Genomic DNA, 22,471 nt, shown 5'->3' with positions numbered 1-22,471 from the left:
CTGTTTTCTTCCAGTTTCCAACTTGGCTTATAATCTGACCTTAATTCTTGTCTGCTGCCTTCCCTGACCTTTCAGTAGTCTTGATTGATAGAATGCTGGCTGCCTTGACTTCAGCTTGTCTGACATATGCTGCACATATCTTGTCTTGGCCTTACATCTCAGATTCTACTGTCAGCTTGTTTTCAAATTTCCAACCCTGGTTATAACCCGACCTTGATTCTTATCTGCCACCTTTCACTAGTATTGATTGATAAAACGCTACCTGCCTTGACCTCAGCTTGTCTGACCATGCTCCACACATCATGTCTTGGCCTTATGTTTCAGATTCTACTGTCAGTTTGTCTTTAAGTTTCTGACCCGGTTTATAACCTGACCTTGATTTTAGTCTGGTGCCTATCCTGATCAATCACTAGACTTCATTGATAGAAATCTGTCTACTTTGACTTCAGCTTGTCTAACTATGCTCCACAAATCTTGTCTTGGCCTTACGTCTTAGATTCTACTGTCACCTAGTTTTAACGTTTCTGACCCGGCTTATAACCTGACCCTGATTTTTGTCTGGTGCCTATCCTGACCTTTCACTATTCTTCATTGACAGAAATTTGCCTACTTTGACTTCAGCTTGTCTGACTATGCTCCACAAATATAATTTTGGCCTTACGAGTCAGATTCTACTGTCTGCTTGTCTTTAAGTTTCTGACCCAGCTTCTAACCTGACCTTCATTTTTGTCTGCCGCCTATCCTGCCCTTTTGCTAGACTTCATTGATAGAAATCTGCCTGCCTTGATCTCAGCTTATCTGACTATGCTCCTCTAATCTTGTCTTGGTCTTTTCTTCAAGTTATCGACCAGGCTTATAACCTAATCTTGATTCTTCTCTATTGCCTGCACTAACCTTTTGCTAGTCTTCATTGACAAAACACTGCCTGCACTAACCTAGGTTTGACTGAATATACTCCACAAATCTTGTCTTGATCTTACATCTCAGATTCTAATACCTGTCAGCTTTTCTTCAAGTTTCCGATCCAGTTTATAACCTAACCTTGATTCTTGTCTGCCGTCTATCCTTATCTTTCGCTACTCTTCATTGATAGAAATCTGCCTGCCCTGACCTCAGCTTGTCTGACTATGCTCCGCAGATCTTGTCTTGTCCTTACGTCTCAGATTCTACTATATAACAGCTATTGATAACAGTGCTTATGTTGAAATTGTGTCCTTGGAAAGTCTTCAGTGAAGTCCAGATCACTGTATAGGGATTATTGGGTGAAAACCAAGAGGTCGTAGGATTGACAACTCCTCCGTTTAGGTCAAAGTCCATCGTAACTGGAAGGGTCCACAACTCCCATGCTGGCCTTGAGTTATTATACCTGGACAACCCCTTTAAGAACCATTTTCTCATGCATAAGCTTTAGAATATTAGACATATTATGCTATAGATATGAACATAATCAGAGGGTGATAGAACAAAGGAAAGTCCAGCCAAGTATGAAGAGATATTAGAAGACAATGAGACCTAAGTTTTGTTTTTTAATACTTGTCAGTAAGTTTCCAACACTCTGCCTTAAGAGTTTGATGCCTCAATGCAACTCCATCCTTTATCTAAAAATTCACAAAAAATGAAAAATAAAAAATAAAGTCCAAAGTAGAAGAACATGGAAGAAAATAATCAAGAAAGGCAGACTAAAATGAAAATAAGCCAAGAAGAGTAGAACAATCCATAGGCCCTGTTATTGGTTTGGTTATCTTGAGGACCAAAACTAAAACGTGAAGCTACAGTGATATTCCGATCAGTTTGTGCTTCTTCTTTTGTCGAGGTGGTGCCTTTTGTGGTTGGCACCATATGTGTAGGGTTTAACCATGGAGGTGGTAGAGCTGTGGTTGTCATTTCTTCTTTATTTTCATTAAGGAGGACTAGAAAGGGCATGTCTCCATGTTGAGTCCTGTTGGAGAGGTCTTGGTTGCAGAGTTTTCCCGAGCAGCAGGCTCCTTTTATCTCAAAAGACACACTATCGTAGGTCTGTGTTTGTTTGGCACAATAGTATCTCAAGGAGCAGCTCTTGACAGGTACGATGGTTACGTCATTTTCTAGGTTGGAATAGATAGTTTTAGGGCATGTATTTGAAGGCAACCCAACCTCCCTTGTAAAATTGACAAAGCTTATACTGGTTATCCCTACCCTCCCTTCAACTGGCTCTTTAGGACTTGGGGCTAAATATTGTGAGATACAGTGCTACAAATATCCAGAATATATACAAAATCCTGGATCATATTGTAGCCACCGCTAGCTTTGGTTAATTTGTTATTTATTTTAAGTGTAATTGCACTTTTAGGAAACTTTTTACATGTCATGGAGACAAGTCAAAAGTTTTGATCCGTAGTGGTCATTGTACACAAAAAGGCATTTTCTGCTCCCTTCTACCATGGCGCCTAGATATTTACCAATAGATATGGTCACACTTCCGTCAAAGCAATGACCATAGGTGTCGTAGCAGTCCATGACGGGGGCATTTGATGGCAAGCATTCGCCCTCGGTCTTTCCAATACAGCTGTAACATTGTTCATCATTGGGAATACGAGTTATGTTATCTGTAGAACACACAAATATATCAGTATCATTTATCAGCCAAAATATCTTTAGTAGCTTATAGACGGTCTTACGTAGGCACCCTACGTAAACCACCTTGGCGATGATAATAACCTAACCTTCGTTTTTGGCTGGCGCCTATCCTGACCTTTCTCTAGTCTTTATTGATAGAAATCTCCCTACCTTGCCTTCAGATTATGCTCCACAAATCTTGTTGGCCTTACGAGTCAGTTTCTACTGTCAGCTTGTCTTTAAGTTTCTGACCCACCTTATAAACTGACCTTCATTTTTGTCTGCTGCCTATCCTGACCAATGCTATCCCGTGTGATGGTGTAGAGCAGTTGTAATCCTTTTAAGACACCTAAAATAATAGTAATGACTGGGCAAAATAAAGTAGAGTGGTGCTGGTGAGAAGTTTGCTGGGACGCATGGACAGCCCCTATGGAGGCTGAAGAGTGGTTGGAGCACCCGAACGAAGAGGACAAGCAGTCATATGGCTAGTGCATCGCCCAAGTGTGGAGGAACTGGCATAAAAACGTTGGGACCAGCGTCATTGAGAAATTCCTCATCTAGAGTTGTTTGTCAGATCAAAAAAATATCCACTTCCTTCGTAAAAGTAAAAAAGCACACAAGAAAGACAACCGAATCTTCCAAAAACATTGATATACAGCTGCATCCCCTTTTATGTAGAATATATAGCTGTAAACATTGTTCAATTCTATAGGGTAATTTAGAGATTTAAGAAAATATGTCCTAAACATTTGGGATTGATGCCTTTGAGGAAGTTTAAATCTAGATTTGCTTATGTCAGAAAAAAATATGTCTGATTCTATTGTACAACAAAAAGAAAAGAACTAATCAAATGATTAGTGGCAGGACGTTCCCCTGTGTGCAATGTAAGTGTTACATGTCTGTCAGTATGTACACTTTACCTTTTCTGACAGGCCACAGAGGCTGCAACACCATTAACATGAGGCACCACTAACCAAACAACACCATGAAGACCAAGGAGATCTCCAGACAACACCATGAAGACCAAGGAGATCTCCAAACAACACCATGAAGACCAATGAGATCTCCAAACAAGTCAAGGACAAAGTTGTTGAGAAGTAAGACAGGGTTGGGTTATAAAAAAATATACCAATCTTTGATAATCCCCCGGAGCACCATCAAATCTATGATCATCAAATGGAAAGAACATGGTACCACAACAAACCGTCCAAGAGAGGGTCAACCACCAAAACTCTCATTCTGGGCAGGAGGGCATTAATCAGAGAGGCAGCACAGACACCAAGGGTAACCCTGAAGGAGATGCAGTGTTCTGAAGCAGAGATTGGAGTATCTGTCCGTACGATCACAATAAGCCGTACACTGCATAGAGGTGGCCTTTATGCAAGAGTGGGCAGAAAAAAGCCTTTACTTACACACAAAAATTGTAAGTCTTGTTTTGAGTTTGCCAAAAGACATGTGGGAGACTCCCCAAATGTATGGAGGAAGATGCTGTGGTCAGATGGGACCAAAATGTAACTTTTTGGCCACCAAGGTAAACGCTATGACTGGCACCAACACAGCTCATCACCTCAAGAACACCAAACCCACAGTGAAACGTGGTGGCAGCATCATGCTGTCGGGATGTTTTTCAGCAGCAGGGACAGGGAAAATGGTCCGAGTTGAGGGGAAAATAGATGGTCAAAATACAGGGATATTCTTGAGCAAAATCTGTTTCAGTCTGATTTGAGACTGGGACAGAGGTTCACCTTCCAACAAGACAATGACCCCAAGCATACTGCTAAAGCAAATCTTGAGTGGTTTAAGGGGAAATGTGTAAATATTTTGGAGTGGCCTAGTCACAGTCCAGACCTTAATCCAATTGAGAATCTGTGGTCAGACTTGAAGATTGCTGTTCACCAGAGGAAACAATTTAACTTGATGGAGCTAGAGCAGTTTTGCCTTGAGGAATGGGCAAAAATCCCAGTGGCAAGATGTGGAAAGCTCATAGAGACTTATCCAAAGGGACTTGTAGCTCTAATTGCCACAAAAAGAGGCTCTGCAAAGTACTGACTGTAGGGGGGGATAGTTATGCACACTGAAGTTTTCAATTATTTATATACATTCTCAAACATGGGTAGACTCAGGTGGACCAGCACATGCCCCTCTACCCTCGGACCTATCTCACCCCTGCATGGTGCTGTCTTCATTTTTTATATTGGTTGTCATCAGTGCTGGATAATATCATCAGAATGGCCATGTAAATGGTATCTCTACCAGTTAGTTAACCTATGTGACTTTGGTTCTCCCTTATCTAACATCCTCTTTTCTGACTTCGGCTATGTATTTCTATGACTTTTCTTACTGTGCCCATTGCTGTACCCCATGCCAATGACTGCAACTTAGATCCTCCATACAACAAAATCCATATCCCTATAGAAGGGTTAAAGGTTGAAAGCTAAAGCACCCTCCTTTAGATTCTGCACCCTGGTGTAGCCGGATTGTGGCTTGGAGAGTCCACCATTGCATGACCCATTAGGTGGCAAGTAACAATGGAGACATGATTCAGAAGGCAATTTCCTAATACACCAAGACAAGACTTTCCATATTAATTAATGCACGTAACAGATATACCTGTGTATCAAAGTATTTACCGTCAGGTGCAAGTTGATAGTTTCTCAGATCCATGTTACTATTACACAAACTACTGTTACATTGGTTCAGCTGAATAAACACGGAGATCCCATAGAAAGACATGGTTTTGTCCAGTTTGGTCTCGTCACCAGTCCCACACCCTCTCTTCAGAACAATGTGATTATTGTGACCTGTGGAACGAGACAAAAATATTAGGACACTAAGGAAAATGATGAACATGGTGGATGTTGTGGGCTCTACACTTTGAAAAGACAAAGAAAAGCTTGAGGTTGTCAACTGAACTAAATATGTTGGGGCCAAGGGGCTGAAAAATGGGCTAGTTTAGCCCTTTGTATTCAGAGTAAAGATAGGTATGAGGGAGATGTCAAGCAGCTCCTGAAAGAGGCCTCATTTTTATCCTCCCAATGGTCCCAGATTCAGCCGGACTGTCCCGATCGGTGGGCAGTATGTTCCACTTTTAATTGTGTCTGCATCTTTAGGTGGTGTATGAGGATACCATCCTGTGTGCGGGGCTCAATTGGGCATCACACCTGTCAGGGGCATCATGGTGTGGTAGTGAATCTTGCTGTATGTAAGGGGGTAATGTGGAGACATCAATGTGTATGGAGAGCATCTTTGGGGCATCATTGTGCATGGAGACCATAAAAGTGGCACTAAATTGTGTGGAAACTCTGAGAAGCTTCATTAAGGGCATACTAAAAGGCATGGGCAAGGTTAGACAAAGTGTCCTGGCGGTCAAACAAATTTACTGCGGTACACACCGAAAAAGGTGTCACTCTTCCTGACCTTCATGTTAGAACCTTGCTCTTAGGTTTTTTCCTTTGCTGGTCACATGACCTTGTTGGCCTATTTAATCCTGCTCCGCCCTTCTGGCTTTGCTGGACTTCATTGTATAACTACTTTCTAGCTAGCCTGTGCTCTGTATCTAACTCTGTTAGTTTGCTTGGTCTACGGACCTCTATGTTCTATATATTTTGTTTGTTCGTCTGTCTGCTACTATTTCTGTTAGGAGGTGTCCCATTTTCCTCCCAGTCCTTAGTACTTGTAGGGATTCCTTCCCCACATCTATAGGTCTCCGTGCAGACTAGCTTAGGACTTTAGCAGGTCTGATCACAGGATCAGGTTCCCTGTTACATCGTAGGGATTCAGCTGAGTTCTATCGTAGGGACAGATCTCCTCTCTTTCCTTAGCTCTGGTAGCAGAACATAACAGTAAGTCCAGCCTGCAAATTCTCTAAGGAAAGATTTTTTCTGCTCCATCATGGTGTCGGTTCAGGATTTGGCTCATCGCCTGCAGGGACTCTCTCTGGAGGTGGCCGAGCTCCGTCAGCACGTGAGTAACTGTCCTGGAGCACATTTCTTGGAGCCTAAGGTATGTTTGCCGGATTTATTTTTTGGTGAACACCGAGAATTTTTTTCATTTAAAAATGCTTGCTTATTGTATTTTCGTTTGAGACCCAAGTCCTCTGGGGATGAATCCCAGCGCATAGGGTTCATAATGTCACTTTTGCGCAAAGAGCCTCAGGAGTGGGCCTTTTCTTTGCAACCTAGTGATACATGCTTCAGATCAGTGGATAGTTTTTTTTCTGCTTTGGGGCTATTATATGATGATCCTGACCGTGTCTCATCAGCTGAGACTGAGTTGAGACGTTTGAAACAGGGATCAGGTAATGTGGAAAAATATTGTACTCATTTCCGTCGTTGGTCTACTCAAACAGGGTGGAACGATTCTGCTCTGAAAAGTCTATTTCTTGCTGGGCTCAATGAAAGGGTTAAAGACCTGCTAATTGCTTATCCTACACCTGAAGATTTGCAACAGGCTATGCAATTAGCTATATGGGTGGATAGGAGACTGCGTGCAAGGGTTAATGAGAGCAAATCCTCTGCTATGTCAGTTTCTGGTTATGAGAATGTGTGTACTAACAGTGGTGAACCGATGGAGATTGGATCGGTGGCACCTCGCTCTCAAGAAAAAGACCGTAGATTTTCTGAAGGCTTGTGTTTCTATTGCGGAAAATCTGGTCATTTGATTAAAGGCTGTGAACTTCGTATGAAGAAAGAAAAAAAAATGGTCAGTCATGCCCGTATTGCCTGTTTAAATTCCAAGGGTGTATTTTTAGCTGCTTCCACGATTGCTCAGGAAAAATTAATGGAATTTCTGGTGTTTGTTGATTGTGGGTCTACTCTGAATGTAATTGATGGGGGATTCTTGGAAAGACTCAATTTAAAACCTGAACCTTTATCATCCCCCATTGCTGTGGTTTCTGTGGATGGTTCCCCTTTGAAGAATATTACTCTCAAGGTCTGTGAATTTCCTCTCACTATTAATGGTGTTCACCATGAGAAATTGGATTTGGTAGTTTTGAATAACTTGCCTTCTCCAGTAATATTGGGATTGCCCTGGTTAAAATTTCACAATCCTGTACTGGATTGGTCTACCAGTGAAATTAAATCCTGGAGCCATAAATGTTATGACAAGTGTTGTAACGGGCGTATTGCAGCTTTGGATAGGGGAGAATTGCCTGTTCCTATTCAGGATTTTTGGAGAGTTTTTTCTGAGAAGGAATCGCAGGTTTTGCCTCCCCATAGAGACTATGATTGTTCTATTGAATTTGTCCCTGGAGCGACTCTTCCTAAAAGTCGTTTATTTAACCTTACTATTCCTGAGAGGAAGGCTTTGGAGGAATACATACAGACAAGTTTGGCCGCCGGTCACATTAGGCCCTCTAAGTCTCCTGTGGCGGTTGGATTTTTTTTTGTAAAAAAAAAGGACGGCGGTTTACGTCCTTGTCTGGATTTTCGTGAGATTAACAAAATTACTGTACGCAATCCTTACCCACTGCCATTGATTCCTGATCTGTTTAACCAGTTAATGGGGGCCAAGTGGTTCTCTAAAATTGACCTTAAGGGGGCATACAATCTGTTGCGCATGAAGGAGGGTGACGAATGGAAGACTGCTTTTAACACTCCTGTGGGTCATTTTGAGAATCTGGTTATGCCCTTTGGTCTTACTAATGCTCCTGCATTTTTTCAGAATCTTATTAATGACATCCTTAGACCTTTGATCGGCAAAAATGTGGTTGTGTATTTGGATGACATTTTGATTTATTCGCCGGATCTGGAGTCTCATTGGCAGAGCGTACGTGAGGTATTACAGTTATTAATGGACAATTCGCTTTTTGCTAAGCTGGAGAAATGTGAGTTCGCTGTACAGAGAATTAGTTTTTTGGGCTACATTATCTCCAGCGAAGGTTTTGAGATGGACCCGGTTAAAGTTCAAGCTGTACAGGAATGGCCTAGGCCTATTGGTTTGAAATCGATACAGAGGTTTTTAGGTTTCGCCAATTATTACAGAAAATTCATAAAAAATGTTTCTAGTATTGTCAAACCTCTGACCGATCTCACCAGGAAAGGTGCTGATGCGGTTCAGTGGTCTTCTGAGGCCATTGAAGCTTTTGTGTATCTCAAGGAGAGGTTCACCTCTGCTCCCATCCTTATGCAGCCTGATGTGACTAAGCCGTTTTTGGTTGAGGTTGATGCTTCCTCTGTGGGGGTTGGCGCAGTATTGTGTCAGGATAACGGGGATGGATTACATCCCTGTGCCTTTTTTTCAAAAATTTTTTCGGAGACTGAACTGAATTACGATATTGGTAATCGGGAATTATTGGCTATTAACCCCTTAAGCCCCGCGGGTGGTTTGCACGTTAATGACCGGGCCAATTTTTACAATTCTGACCACTGTCACTTTATGAGGTAATTACTCTCGAACGCTTCAACGGATCCCCCTGATTCTGAGATTGTTTTTTCGTGACATATTGTACTTCATGATTGTGGAAAAATTTCTTCGATATCACTTGCGTTTATTTGTGAAAAAAACGGAAATTTGGCGAAAATTTTGAAAATTTTGCAATTTTCAAAATTTGAATTTTTAAGCCCTGAAATCAGAGCGATATGTCACACAAAAGAGTTAATAAATAACATTTCCCACATGTCTACTTTACATCAGCACAATTTTGGAACCAAAATTTTTTTTTGTTAGGGAGCTATAAGGGTTAAAAGTTGACCAGCGATTTCTCATTTTTCCAACAAAATTTACAAAACCATTTTTTTAGGGACCACATCACATTTGAAGTCACTTTGAGAGGTCTTTATGACAGAAAATACCCAAAAGTGACACCATTCTAAAAACTGCACCCCTCAAGGTGCTCAAAACCACATTCAAGAACTTTATTAACCCTTCAGGTGCTTCACAGGAATTTTTTGAATGTGGAAGAAAAAAATGAACATTTAACTTTTTTCACAAAAATGTTAATTTAGACCCAATTTTTTTTATTTTCACAGGGGTAACAAGAAAAAATGGACCCCAAAATTTGTTGTGCAATTTCCCCTGGGCACGCAGATACCCAATATTTGGGGAAAAAATACTGTTTGGGCGCACGGCAGGGCTCGGAAGGGAAGGAGCGCTATTTGACTTTTTGATTGTAAAATTTGCTTGAATAATTAGCGGACGCCATGTTGTGTTTGGAGAGCCCATGTGTGCCCAAACTTTGGAGCTCCCCCACAAGTGACCCCATTTTGGAAACTAGACCCCCCAAGGCACCTATCTAGATGCATAGTGAGCACTTGGAACCCCCAGGTGCTTCACAAATTGATTCGTAACAATGAAAAAGTGAAAAAAAAAACACTTTTTCATTTTTATGAATCAATTTGTGAAGCACCTGAGTGTTCCAAGTGCTCACAATGCATCTAGATAGGTGCCTTGGGGGGTCTAGTTTCCAAAATGGGGTCACTTGTGGGGGAGCTCCAATGTTTGGGCACACAGCGGCTCTCCAAACGCAACATGGTGTCGCTAACAATTTGAGCCGATTTTCCGTTAAATTTGTTAGAGGACACCATGTTGCATTTAGAGAGTCCCTGTGTGCCCAAACATTGGAGCTCCCCCACAAGTGACCCCATTTTGGAAACTAGACCCCCCAAGGCACCTATCTAGATGCATAGTGAGCACTTGGAACCCCCAGGTGCTTCACAAATTGATTCGTAACAATGAAAAAGTGAAAAAAAAAACACTTTTTCATTTGTATGAATCAATTTGTGAAGCACCTGAGGGTTCCAAGTGCTCACTATGCATCTAGATAGGTGCCTTGGGTGGTCTAGTTTCCAAAATGGGGTCACTTGTGGGGGAGCTCCAATATTTGGGCACACAGCGGCTCTCTAAATGCAACATGGTGTCCGCTAACAAATTTAACGCAAAATTGGCTCAAATTGTTAGCGACACCATGTTGCGTTTGGAGAGCTGCTGTGTGCCCAAACATTGGAGCTCCCCCACAAGTGACCCCATTTTGGAAACTAGACCCCCCAAGGCACCTATCTAGATGCATAGTGAGCACTTGGAACCCCCAGGTGCTTCACAAATTGATTCGTAACAATGAAAAAGTGAAAAAAAAAACACTTTTTCATTTTTATGAATCAATTTGTGAAGCACCTGGGGGTTCCAACTGCTCACTATGCATCTAGATAGGTGCCTTGGGGGGTCTAGTTTCCAAAATGGGGTCACTTGTGGGAGAGCTCCAATGTTTGGGCACACAGGGACTCTCTAAATGCAACATGGTATCCGCTAACAAATTGAATGGAAAATCGGCTCAAATTGTTAGCGGACACCACATTGCGTTTGGAGAGCTTCTCTGTGCCCAAACTTTGGAGCTCCCCCACAAGTGACCCCATTTTGGAAACTAGACCCCCCAAGGCACCTTTCTAGATGCATAGTGAGCACTTGGAACCCCCAGGTGCTTCACAAATTGATTCGTAATAATGAAAAAGTGAAAAAAAAAACACTTTTTCATTTTTACGAATCAATTTGTGAAGCACCTAGGGGTTCCAAGTGCTCACTATGCATCTAGATAGGTGCCTTGGGGGGTCTAGTTTCCAAAATGGGGTCACTTGTGGGGGAGCTCCAATGTTTGGGCACACAGGGACTCTCTAAATGCAACATGGTATCCGCTAACAAATTGAATGGAAAATCGGCTCAAATTGTTAGCGGACGCCACATTGCGTTTGGAGAGCCCCTCTGTGCCCAAACTTTGGAGCTCCCCCACAAGTGACCCCATTTTGGAAACTAGACCCCCCAAGGCACCTTTCTAGATGCATAGTGAGCACTTGGAACCCCCAGGTGCTTCACAAATTGATTCGTAATAATGAAAAAGTGAAAAAAAAAACACTTTTTCATTTTTACGAATTAATTTGTGAAGCACCTAGGGGTTCCAAGTGCTCACTATGCATCTAGATAGGTGCCTTGGGGGGTCTAGTTTCCAAAATGGGGTCACTTGTGGAGGAGCTCCAATGTTTGGGCACACAGGGACTCTCCAAATGCAACATGATATCCGCTAACAATTTGAGCCGACAATTTGTTAGCGGATATCATGTTGCATTTGGAGAGTCCCTGTGTGCCCAAACATTGGAGCTCCCCCACAAGTGACCCCATTTTGGAAACTAGACCCCCCAAGGCACCTATCTAGATTCATAGTGAGCACTTGGAACCCCAGGTGCTTCACAAATTGATTCATAAAAATGAAAAAGTGTTTTTTTTTTCACTTTTTCATTTTTACGAATCAATTTGTGAAGCACCTGGGGGTTCCAAGTGCTCACTATGCATCTAGATAGGTGCCTTGGGGGGTCTAGTTTCCAAAATGGGGTCACTTGTGGGGGAGCTCCAATGTTTGGACACACAGGGGCTCTCCAAACGCAACATGGCGTCCGCTAACAATTTGAGCCGATTTTCCATTCAATTTGTTAGCGGACACCATGTCGCGTTTGGAGAGCCCGTGATGTGCCTAAACAGTGGAGCTCCCCCACAAGTGTCCCCATTTTGGAAACTATACCCCTCAAAGATTTTATTAAGGTGTATAGTGAACATTTTGAACCCAGAGGTACGGCACATTATTTGTTTACATTAGGTCATCATATTGAATAAGTTTTCATTATTCTTGAGCGCAAGTGCTCGCTACTTGAGTTTGCATCGGGTACTCAGGTATGCACCATGTACAGCGTGTGCTCGAGTGACATGCTCGAGTCCCTGCTCCGCATGTTTCACGGTTATTAGACACCCAAAAAAAAACATGCGGGGATCGCTCGTGCATGGCAGGCAATCCCCGTAAAGTTTTTTGGCCGCGAAGCATATGGGGCAGAGACTCGAGCATGTCACTCAAATACCCACGATACTAAATGCATACCAGAGCACCCGATGCAAACTCAAGTAGCGAGCACTTGCTCTCAACACTAGTCGCCATATCGTCATCTTTTTTTCTTACTTTTGAAAAAAATCCCAACCCCAGCCCTAACCCTAGCACAACCCTAGCCCCAGCACAACCCTAGCCCCAGCACAACCCTAGCCCCAGCACAACCCTAGCCCCAGCACAACCCTAGCCCCAAACCCAGCCCTAACCCTAGCCCAATCCTAACTCAAGAGTTTATTTTTGACGCCGTTCCTTGTGCGGTATAAGTGATTAGACGACTTTATTCTTCGGGTCGGTGTGATTACAGCAATGCCAGAATCATATGGGGTTTTTATGACTGACAGCTGTCACACACTAAAAGACGCATTTTTTGTAAAATCTAGTTTTTGCATCGCCATATTTTGAGAGCTATAATTTTTCCAAATTTTGGCAGACAGTCATGTGACGGCTCGTTTTTTGCGGGATGACTTGACGTTGTTATTGGTGCCATTTTCAGGCACGTGACATTTTTTGATCGCTTTCTATTCCGATTTTTGGGAGGCAGAATAAACAAAAACCAACAATTCAGGAATTGTTTTTTTTTTTTTTTTTTTATTCTGTTCCGCGTGTGGTAAAATTGATGAGGCAGCTTTACTCTTCGGGTCAGTACGTTTACAGCGGTACCACATTTGTATAATTTTTCTATGTTTTGGCGCTTATACACAATAAAAGCTATTTTATAGAAAAAAATATTTTTTAGTATCGCTTTATTCTGAGAGCTATAACTTTTTTATTTTTCGGCTGATGGAGCTATATGGCGGCTTGTTTTTTGCGGGACGAGATGACGTTTTCAGCGGTATCATTTTTATTTATATGCGTCTTTTTGATCGCGTGTTATTCCACTTTTTGTTTGGCGGTATGGTGATAAAGCATTGTTTTTTGCTTGGTTTTTTTTTTTTTTTTTTTACCGTGTTCACTGAAGGGGTTAACTAGTGGGACAGTTTTATAGGTCAGGTTGTTCCGGACGCGGCGATACCAAATATGTGTACTTTTATTGTTTTTTTTTTATTTTTTTTATAATAATATTTATTGATGGGTACATTATATTTTTATTTTTGGTGTATTATTTTTTTTATTTTTTTATAATATTTTTGCACATTTTTTTTTTTTTTTTTTTCCACTTTCACACAGTTTATACACTTTATTACTTTGTCCCACTCTGGGACTTTCACTTTTTTTTTTCTGATCGCCTGCATGGCACAGGAATGGAGCACCATCCCTATGCCATGAAGGCTGTCAGAAGTGCACAGTGTGAAGATTGCTTGGAGATGCACTGCGCATGTCCAAGCAATCTTCCTGCTCTCTGGTGACCCGGATGTTGTCATGACGACATCGGGTCGTCATGGCAACACCCGGGAAGCCTTTGCAGACTGCGCTGGAAGCCGGAAGAGGAGGTGAGTATCGGCGATCACCTCCCCTTGCCCCCGCAATGCCGCGATCGACTTCGATCGACTTCGATCGCAGCATCGCGGGGGTTAATGTGCTGGGAGCGGTGCGTGACCGCTCCCTGCACATAGTACCGGGTGTCAGCTGTGACAATCAGCTGACACCCGGCGGCGATCGCGCCCGCACAGCCTGTGTGCGCGCGCGATCGCCATGACGTACTAATACGGGTCTGGCTCTTAAGTCCCAGGGCACAGACGCGTATTAGTACGTCAGATGTTATTAAGGGGTTAAACTCGCATTTGAACACTGGCGCCACTTCTTGGAAGGTGCGGAATTTCCCGTTCAGGTTCTTACGGATCATAAAAATCTGATATATCTTGATGCTGCCAAGCGCCTGAATGCCCGTCAGGCTAGGTGGGCACTGTTTTTCTCGCGGTTTAATTTCTCCGTTACTTACATCCCTGGTACTAAGAATGTTAAGGCGGATGCCTTGTCTCGCAGTTTTTCTCCCATAGTCGGTGTTGAGAAAGAGGAGAACATTTTACAAGAAGGTGTTGTGATAGCTGCTTTGGACTCCGTTTTGGAAGATGAGATTCTTAAAGCACAGGAGAATGCCCCATCTAACACTCCTCATGGGAGGTTGTTTGTGCCTGGGACCTTTAGGAGAGATTTGTTTGTTGAGTGTCACGAATCTCGGTTGGCAGGTCATCCCGGAATCTCTGAGACCAAGAGACTGGTGGGTCGCAGTTTTTGGTGGCCTGGATGGCAGAAGGAAGTCATTAAGTGGGTGCGTCAATGTACTATATGTGCTAGATCTAAGTCCTCACATACTCCTGCTGCGAGGTTGCTTTGTCCTTTGGAGGTTCCCAGTGCTCCTTGGACACATTTGGCTATGGACTTTATAACTGACCTTCCCCCCTCTGAGGGTTTTACTGTCATCTGGGTGGTCGTGGACCGTTTTAGCAAGATGTGTCACTTGGTTCCCTTCGTCAAACTGCCCTGCGCTAAAACTCTCGCTAAGGCCTTTGTCAAGGAAATTGTCAGACTTCATGGCGTTCCTACTGACATTGTTTCTGATAGGGGTCCTCAGTTCGTGGCTCGTTTTTGGCGTGCCTTTTGTGACAGGTTGGGAGTTCATTTGTCGTTCTCGTCCGGATATCATCCTGAATCTAATGGCCAGACAGAAAGGAAAAACCAGGATGTTGAGCAGTTCTTGCGTTGTTTTGTGGCAGACAATCAAGAGGGGTGGTCTGAGTTTCTGCCACTTGCTGAATTTGCTCTGAACAATCATACATCTTCTTCTGCTGGTTGTTCGCCTTTTTTTTGTTGTTCTGGGAGACATCCGTCGTTTGGGTCGTTCTCCAAGTTGGGATCTGCCGTGCCTGAGGAGGAGAATTTTTCCGGTGATTTGGAGAGAGTTTGGACGGATGTGCGTGGTAATCATCAGGAGGCCAACAGAAAATCTAAAGACTACTTTGATAGGAAACGACAGGAGGTTTTGTTCGCTGTTGGTGACATGGTTTGGTTGTCCTCTAGGAATCTGCGGTTGAGGATTCCTTCTAAGAAATTGGGTCCCAAGTTTGTAGGGCCCTTTAAGGTGCTTCAGGTTGTCAACCAATCTGCTGTTAGGTTGGAGGTTCCTACCTCCTGGAGAATTAATCCGGTATTTCATGTCTCTCTGTTAAAAAAAGCTGTTGTGTCGGATGGTGACGCCTCTGCCTCTGTTCCTCCGGTGGTGGAGGACGGGGAATATGAAATTTCTCGCATCCTTAACTCTAGACGGTATAGAGGTAGTTTGCAGTATCTTGTGGCCTGGAAAGGTTTCGGACCCGAGGATAACTCTTGGGTGAGGTCAGATGATGTTTCCGCGTCCAGACTTATCAGAGCGTTTCACAGGAGATTTCCTGATAAGCCTGGTCCTAGGGGATCCGGAGGATCCTCTTAGAAGGGGGGGTACTGTTAGAACCTTGCTCTTAGGTTTTTTCCTTTGCTGGTCACATGACCTTGTTGGCCTATTTAATCCTGCTCCACCCTTCTGGCTTTGCTGGACTTCATTGTATTACTATTTTCTAGCTAGCCTGTGCTCTGTATCTAACTCTGTTAGTTTGCTTGGTCTACGGACCTCTATGTTCTATATATTTTGTTTGTTCGTCTGTCTGCTACTATTTCTGTTAGGAGGTGTCCCATTTTCCTCCCAGTCCTTAGTACTTGTAGGGATTCCTTCCCCACATCTATAGGTCTCCGTACAGACTAGCTTAGGACTTTAGCAGGTCTGATCGCAGGATCAGGTTCCCTGTTACATCGTAGGGATTCAGCTGAGTTCTATCGTAGGGACAGATCTCCTCTCTTTCCTTAGCTCTGGTAGCAGAACATAACACTTCAGAGTTGGAATATATGGCCAAGGGGTTCTCCATTCTTCAAGTATGCAAAATACATTAGTACATATTTGCTATCTTTTCATTCTTATCATATGGGTGAGGAGTAATTTAGCAATTTTAGCCAAAACCACTCCCCATCTTGAAGATAGACCCCTCCACTCATATTCTCCGTCCCTCCATGTCCCATTCTACTACTCCAAAAATGAGGAAACCTTCTGGAATTTCAGGCTTCTTGGAGATTTCAACCATCAGAGCCCAGGAGATCTGCTGACTCTTCCAGGAGAACAAGAGGTCTCCACTTATTATAAGAGCCACATAGATGGTGCGGGACAGTTGGTTGAGGATGTCTTAATACAATATGTGGAATTATACATACTTGTTTTTATGGCGCTGATGGTCTCAAGACACACATTATGTTCGGAGGAGCAGGAAACATTCACAGCATTTTCAGGTAGGCAACCACCCTCACCATGGTCTGTGCAAGAGTAACATTCAATGGACTGGGACATCACACCTATACAAAGAATGATAAAGAAGAGGATGTGATTTAAGGTATACATCACCAATGCTATATAGATATTACAGTCTTATTTAATAAAGCTAAATGAGATTCTTAATGCCGTCTAAACATCACAAATTTATACCCATTATGACTAAGTGCCAATAACTTCACTATTGGACATAAAATGGGTTAAATATATATGGTATCCTCCAGACCCGTTAGAGAGGTTGTTTTTGAGTTCCTCTTGAAAAATGTAATGATCTACACTAGGCTTTACATCTTTACCAGGAGGCAAAAACACTTGATAGTTGCAAACATGGAGTGGCACAGTTGACTTGATGGTTGCTGAATACAGTAAGGGCAGAGGAATTGAACCTTACCCTCAAAGTTAATAAGAGCTGATGAAGATGACCCTATGTGTTAAATTTAGACTTGAGAAAATGTTAGACCTGAGGAAAATGAATAACAGCAGACAACACATTATATATAATATAGGAGACAGGTATTTTGTGCAAATTATCTGTCTACTCCGCAAAAATTTTCAAAAAATTCAGGGCAAAGAGCTTTTGGCAAACCCAGAACCTCCTCGGTTGCATGAAGTCCCGTGATGGTTATCATAGAATCCTAGAATGTTAGAGTTGAACGGAACCTCCAGGGTCATTGTGTCCAACTACCTGCTCAATGTAGGATTCACTAAACCATCTCAAACAGATGTCTGTCCAGCCTCTTTTGAAGACTTCCATTGAAGGAGAACTCACCACCTCTCGTGGCACCACCACTCATGATTTAGAGTCTGGAGGACAGTACACATACCAGGGACTGGCTCTGATGTCAAGAAAGCAGGACTGATAAATTGTTTGCTAGTTGAGCGTCACAACAAAAGATTATGTTGTACTAGGCCAGCTGATCAAAATAATAACTGGATGCCGGAAGGAAAGAGACGGTTCTCAGAGCTCCCATCCAGCAGCCACCAATTATTGACAGTTCACACCTTCTCTACCTACCTTGCTTAAGCTACCTTTTTTTACTATGCATAAGCCATATGTCATTGTGTCATTTTGTCCTCAACAAGTTAAAGGCACTTAGTTGCTGATGACATAGCAAAGTCAGAGGGCAGTGTGGGGTCAGCACTATAAGAGCTTTCTCAGCCCTTTTTGCATTGAAGGGATCATAAAAAGTCCATGTTCCCCACTAGTAGATGACACGCCCACTGAGAAAACGGTCAGAAGGTGGAGAGCTGTCCAGTTCAAAAGATGAGTTTGCGTCATAGCTAGCTACAAAGTGGGAGTGAGTCGCATTCACTACTAGATTTAAAGAGGCCAAAGAGGAACTTCTATCACTGCTAATGGAGGTAACCAGCCCACCTGCGTGAGAGTACCACAAATAGAATGAGACAGCGAAGACTGTCACAGCATATATGTATTCTGATGAAGATGATTTGTATTACTGTAATGTATTAATATTGTAGTATTCAGTATTGACACTAGGCATCACTGTTCAGTCATATGGTCTTCAACAAAGACAAAATTCTTACCGATGCTGCTATCCTTTCACCAGGCTTGTTTACCATCAGTGTATGCTTGATCTAATCAGGCCACTGGTGCCTCTCCAGTCATGATGCTCAGCAACAATAAGCTATATTATTTCATATGAGGTTACAATAAAGCTCTTACAGCACTCACAAAATATGTATTCAATGGGATTTATTCCTGTGTCATGCAGGTAATTGGAAAGAGCAGCACCAATGCCATTTTGCGTGCCGAGGAGGAAGTAACCATGCATGCAAAATAGGAGGAGTCCTTGAGGAAGCGTACATGCGAAACATCTATGAGACTGACCTCCTGTGTGTGGATGAAACATTCTAATTTCACATTCCCTTTAAGTCTGGAAGATCCTCTATATAACTAGTCTCCTGAAACTAGAAGTAAGGCCACAGCCCCAGTATTTGGTCAGTATTCGCTCAGTATGTTTTCTCGGAAGTGGGAGCCAAAACCTGGAGTGGGTGATAAATGGAGAATTGGTGACTTGTTTCTATTATACCTTTTCTCTGATTGTTCCTCACCTGGTTTTGGCTCCCACTCCTGAGAAAAAATACTGACTGAATACTGACCAAATACTGATAGTGGGGTCGTGGTCTTAGCCTGTATCTCCACTAGAAGTGCACTAGATATGCAGTACTTACAAGGTTCTTTCTATTGAGCTTGTAAGCATAACACTGAAGATGTCTGGATTGCTGGAGCTCACTGTTATCTCCTGATCCGGGCCAGCTTCATGCTACTGCGCTCTCCAATGCTGCGAAGGCAAACGGTTCAGGCCAGCTGAGAGACAATGGTACTGGTCCAAACTGTCAATCATGCAAGAGTGCATTATTTGCCCATGAACAGGAAGATGGGAGGTTGAGGAACGGTGTGATCCTGCTGAAGAAAATGATATATACCCTTTAAGGCTACTTTCACATTGCACTTTTTTTCCATAGAAAGTTATGGAAAAGGTGGTTGCCTATGAAGACTACCCCTTGCTATATGGGCATCTGGACATCATGGACGGTCACTTGTTCAGTGGCCAGTTTGCCACTCAACCTACTCGACTAAGCTTTCTTGAGATAGCCATGGAGATCATGACTTGCGAAACCAAGCTAATTAATTACACAGAGTATACAGTGATGTTTATTTTGGAACCAAAGATGATTCTTTCGCAACCCAAAGAATTATTACCTGCAAGAATCTTCTGTACAGAATTTGTAGAAACAGGGAAAAGGGAGTGTCAAAGGAACATTTCAATCCCATGAAATATACTTGTCAGGTGGAAGAACTTTGGTAACACATACACATGAAATACTTCTTAATTGGAAGAACTTTGCTAACTATTTAGTAGATAAAAGGGTGGCATAGAGTTCCTATATGAAAGACCACCAAGTGTGGACTCAAAATACCCCAATAAGGTAGCTGTAAAGGTGTTGTCTTACTAGCAACTTATTTAATTTCTGGTGGTTTTCTATGAGCCATCACTAGTGCTTTACGGCCTCTAAATGTTGTCTACAACACTATTCCCAATATATAATGCCTAGTACCAATCATTTCACTATCTAACCACTCACTCTATGGTCACTGCCACAGGAAGTCATCTTAACCATCTTTTTGAGGTATAAAGTCAGCAGGAGTTCTCAGAGGAACTCCATACAAATGCATATAAACCTCATGTAGATGTTAGGATTCCAACCTTGGTGGTCCAAGTTCACCAGTGTGCTCTACTCACATGTATCTGGGACATAGCAGATTACCATAATTATTTGGTTTCTCCTCTAAGGGCAAGCATTCCAATAATGTGAGGCTCCTTACCTTTCAGACAAAGTGTGTAGACCAAGCAGATGACCATCAGAGTAGACCCTTTCCATGAAAGACCAGATCTCATCTCCATCTTCAGAGGTTTCTTCTCCTCGTGGTTCTGGAAAAAGTTATTCTGGTTCCATCCAGCCAGCTAATAAAACAGTGTCGTCTTTCTTTTGTCTCTGTCTATGTTTATCAGTTGAGCTTGGATCCAATCCATAAGTCAAAGTTGGGATCCTCCCATCAAACACGATGATCAGCTCCATAACCTGAATATTACAAGCCAAACTTTCCCTGGAGCATCTATTACTATTACAGTCATTCAAATTACATGCTCAGTCACTGTCATTAATCCGGCCAAAAGGCAACGGCTGCTAATCCTGTTTTAGAATCCTGTTTTAATGTTTGCACCTTGTCGGTGGCTGCATAATTGTTGGATTGTGATAAACCTTCTTTTTCATTCAAATTATAGACTTCTAAAGCAGACAATATGTTCTGCTACCCTAAATGGGACTGGATCCTTGGCAAACAACCCTGGAGCCTGCTATGGATGACTTCATTCAAAGTTTGCATATTAATTTTCACTAATGATCGTTTGCCCTCACGGTCAGCCATCGGTCAACAGCCTTAGGAAAGCTGGCAGATGCACTTTCTCACCGGTTTGATGTCTGTTTTACAGTGGATTGAAAGTTGCCAGAAGAAATAGATTCACGCACAATGACAAATAGAATTAATACAGTTTACTTAAAATAATACTTTTAATTCACTCTGTCTTGCTGCTAATATATATAATCCATGTGTTTATATTTTCATTTCTATCTAAAAATTAATCTATTCCTTCCTCTTTAGTAGGGTCATGTGATCATACTTTGACCCCCCTTGACTAGTTAGTCACCGTCCCAGTTACCAAAAGTTCAAGTATGATGCAATTTCATGGACTGTACTACTAAAGTTCTCCAAAGGAAGGGGACAGAAACTCCTATCACAGATACTGATGATGATTAGACAGCTCCTGTTACACAATTATTATGTAGACGATAAGCGCTCAATCTTCCTGACTATATACTTATTGTTATGTTCTGCTACCAGAGCTAAGGAAAGAGAGGAGATCTGTCCCTACGATAGAACTCAGCTGAATCCCTACGATGTAACAGGGAACCTGATCCTGCGATCAGACCTGCTAAAGTCCTAAGCTAGTCTGTACGGAGACCTATAGATGTGGGGAAGGAATCCCTACAAGTACTAAGGACTGGGAGGAATATGGGACACCTCCTAACAGAAATAGTAGCAGACAGACGAACAAACAAAATATATAGAACATAGAGGTCCGTAGACCAAGCAAACTAACAGAGTTAGATACAGAGCACAGGCTAGCTAGAAAGTAGTTATACAATGAAGTCCAGCAAAGCCAGAAGGGCGGAGCAGGATTAAATAGGCCAACAAGGTCATGTGACCAGCAAAGGAAAAAAAACCTAAGAGCAAGGTTCTAACAGTACCCCCCCTTCTAAGAGGATCCTCCGGATCCCCTAGGACCAGGCTTATCAGGAAATCTCCTGTGAAACGCTCTGATAAGTCTGGACGCGGAAACATCATCCGACCTCACCCAAGAGTTATCCTCGGGTCCGAAACCTTTCCAGGCCACAAGATACTGCAAACTACCTCTATACCGTCTAGAGTTAAGGATGCGAGAAATTTCATATTCCCCGTCCTCCACCACCGGAGGAACAGAGGCAGAGGCGTCACAATCCGATACAACAGCTTTTTTCAACAGAGAGACATGAAATACCGGATTAATTCTCCAGGAGGTAGGAACCTCCAACCTAACAGCAGATTGGTTGACAACCTGAAGCACCTTAAAGGGCCCTACAAACTTGGGACCCAATTTCTTAGAAGGAATCCTCAACCGCAGATTCCTAGAGGACAACCAAACCATGTCACCAACAGCGAACAAAACCTCCTGTCGTTTCCTATCAAAGTAGTCTTTAGATTTTCTGTTGGCCTCCTGAAGATTACCACGCACATCCGTCCAAACTCTCTCCAAATCACCGGAAAAATTCTCCTCCTCAGGCACGGCAGATCCCAACTTGGAGAACGACCCAAACGACGGATGTCTCCCAGAACAACAAAAAAAAGGCGAACAACCAGCAGAAGAAGATGTATGATTGTTCAGAGCAAATTCAGCAAGTGGCAGAAACTCAGACCACCCCTCTTGATTGTCTGCCACAAAACAACGCAAGAACTGCTCAACATCCTGGTTTTTCCTTTCTGTCTGGCCATTAGATTCAGGATGATATCCGGACGAGAACGACAAATGAACTCCCAACCTGTCACAAAAGGCACGCCAAAAACGAGCCACGAACTGAGAACCCCTATCAGAAACAATGTC

At 42.7% G+C, this 22,471-nt stretch overlaps 1 protein-coding gene across 2 annotated transcripts; it reads right to left on the bottom strand.

The window, feature by feature from the left end:
• Window positions 1-1,513: 1,513 nt before the first annotated feature.
• LYPD3 (LY6/PLAUR domain containing 3) lies at window positions 1,514-20,302 on the bottom strand. 2 transcript variants are annotated; one of them, XM_073655810.1, is made up of 5 exons: window positions 20,098-20,302; window positions 16,634-16,771; window positions 5,226-5,396; window positions 2,439-2,585; window positions 1,514-2,084 (listed from the first exon to the last, which is right to left on the bottom strand). In XM_073655810.1, the coding sequence occupies exons 1-5, from the start codon at window positions 20,174-20,176 to the stop codon at window positions 1,666-1,668; spliced, it is 954 nt and encodes a 317-aa protein (XP_073511911.1). In that variant the 5' UTR covers window positions 20,177-20,302; the 3' UTR covers window positions 1,514-1,665. The 2 variants fall into 2 exon arrangements, with proteins under 2 accessions (XP_073511911.1, XP_073511912.1); XM_073655811.1 differs by lacking the exon at window positions 20,098-20,302 and adding an exon at window positions 18,942-19,094.
• Between the last annotated feature and the right edge of the window lie 2,169 nt (window positions 20,303-22,471).

Source organism: Phyllobates terribilis, unplaced genomic scaffold, assembly GCF_046119375.1.
Source record: "Phyllobates terribilis strain yellow unplaced genomic scaffold, ASM4611937v1 Scaffold_12__6_contigs__length_324123572, whole genome shotgun sequence".
Lineage (NCBI taxonomy): Eukaryota > Metazoa > Chordata > Amphibia > Anura > Dendrobatidae > Phyllobates > Phyllobates terribilis.
The sequence above is the reverse complement of the archived record's forward strand: the minus strand, read 5'-3'. Positions and strand labels throughout refer to the sequence as shown.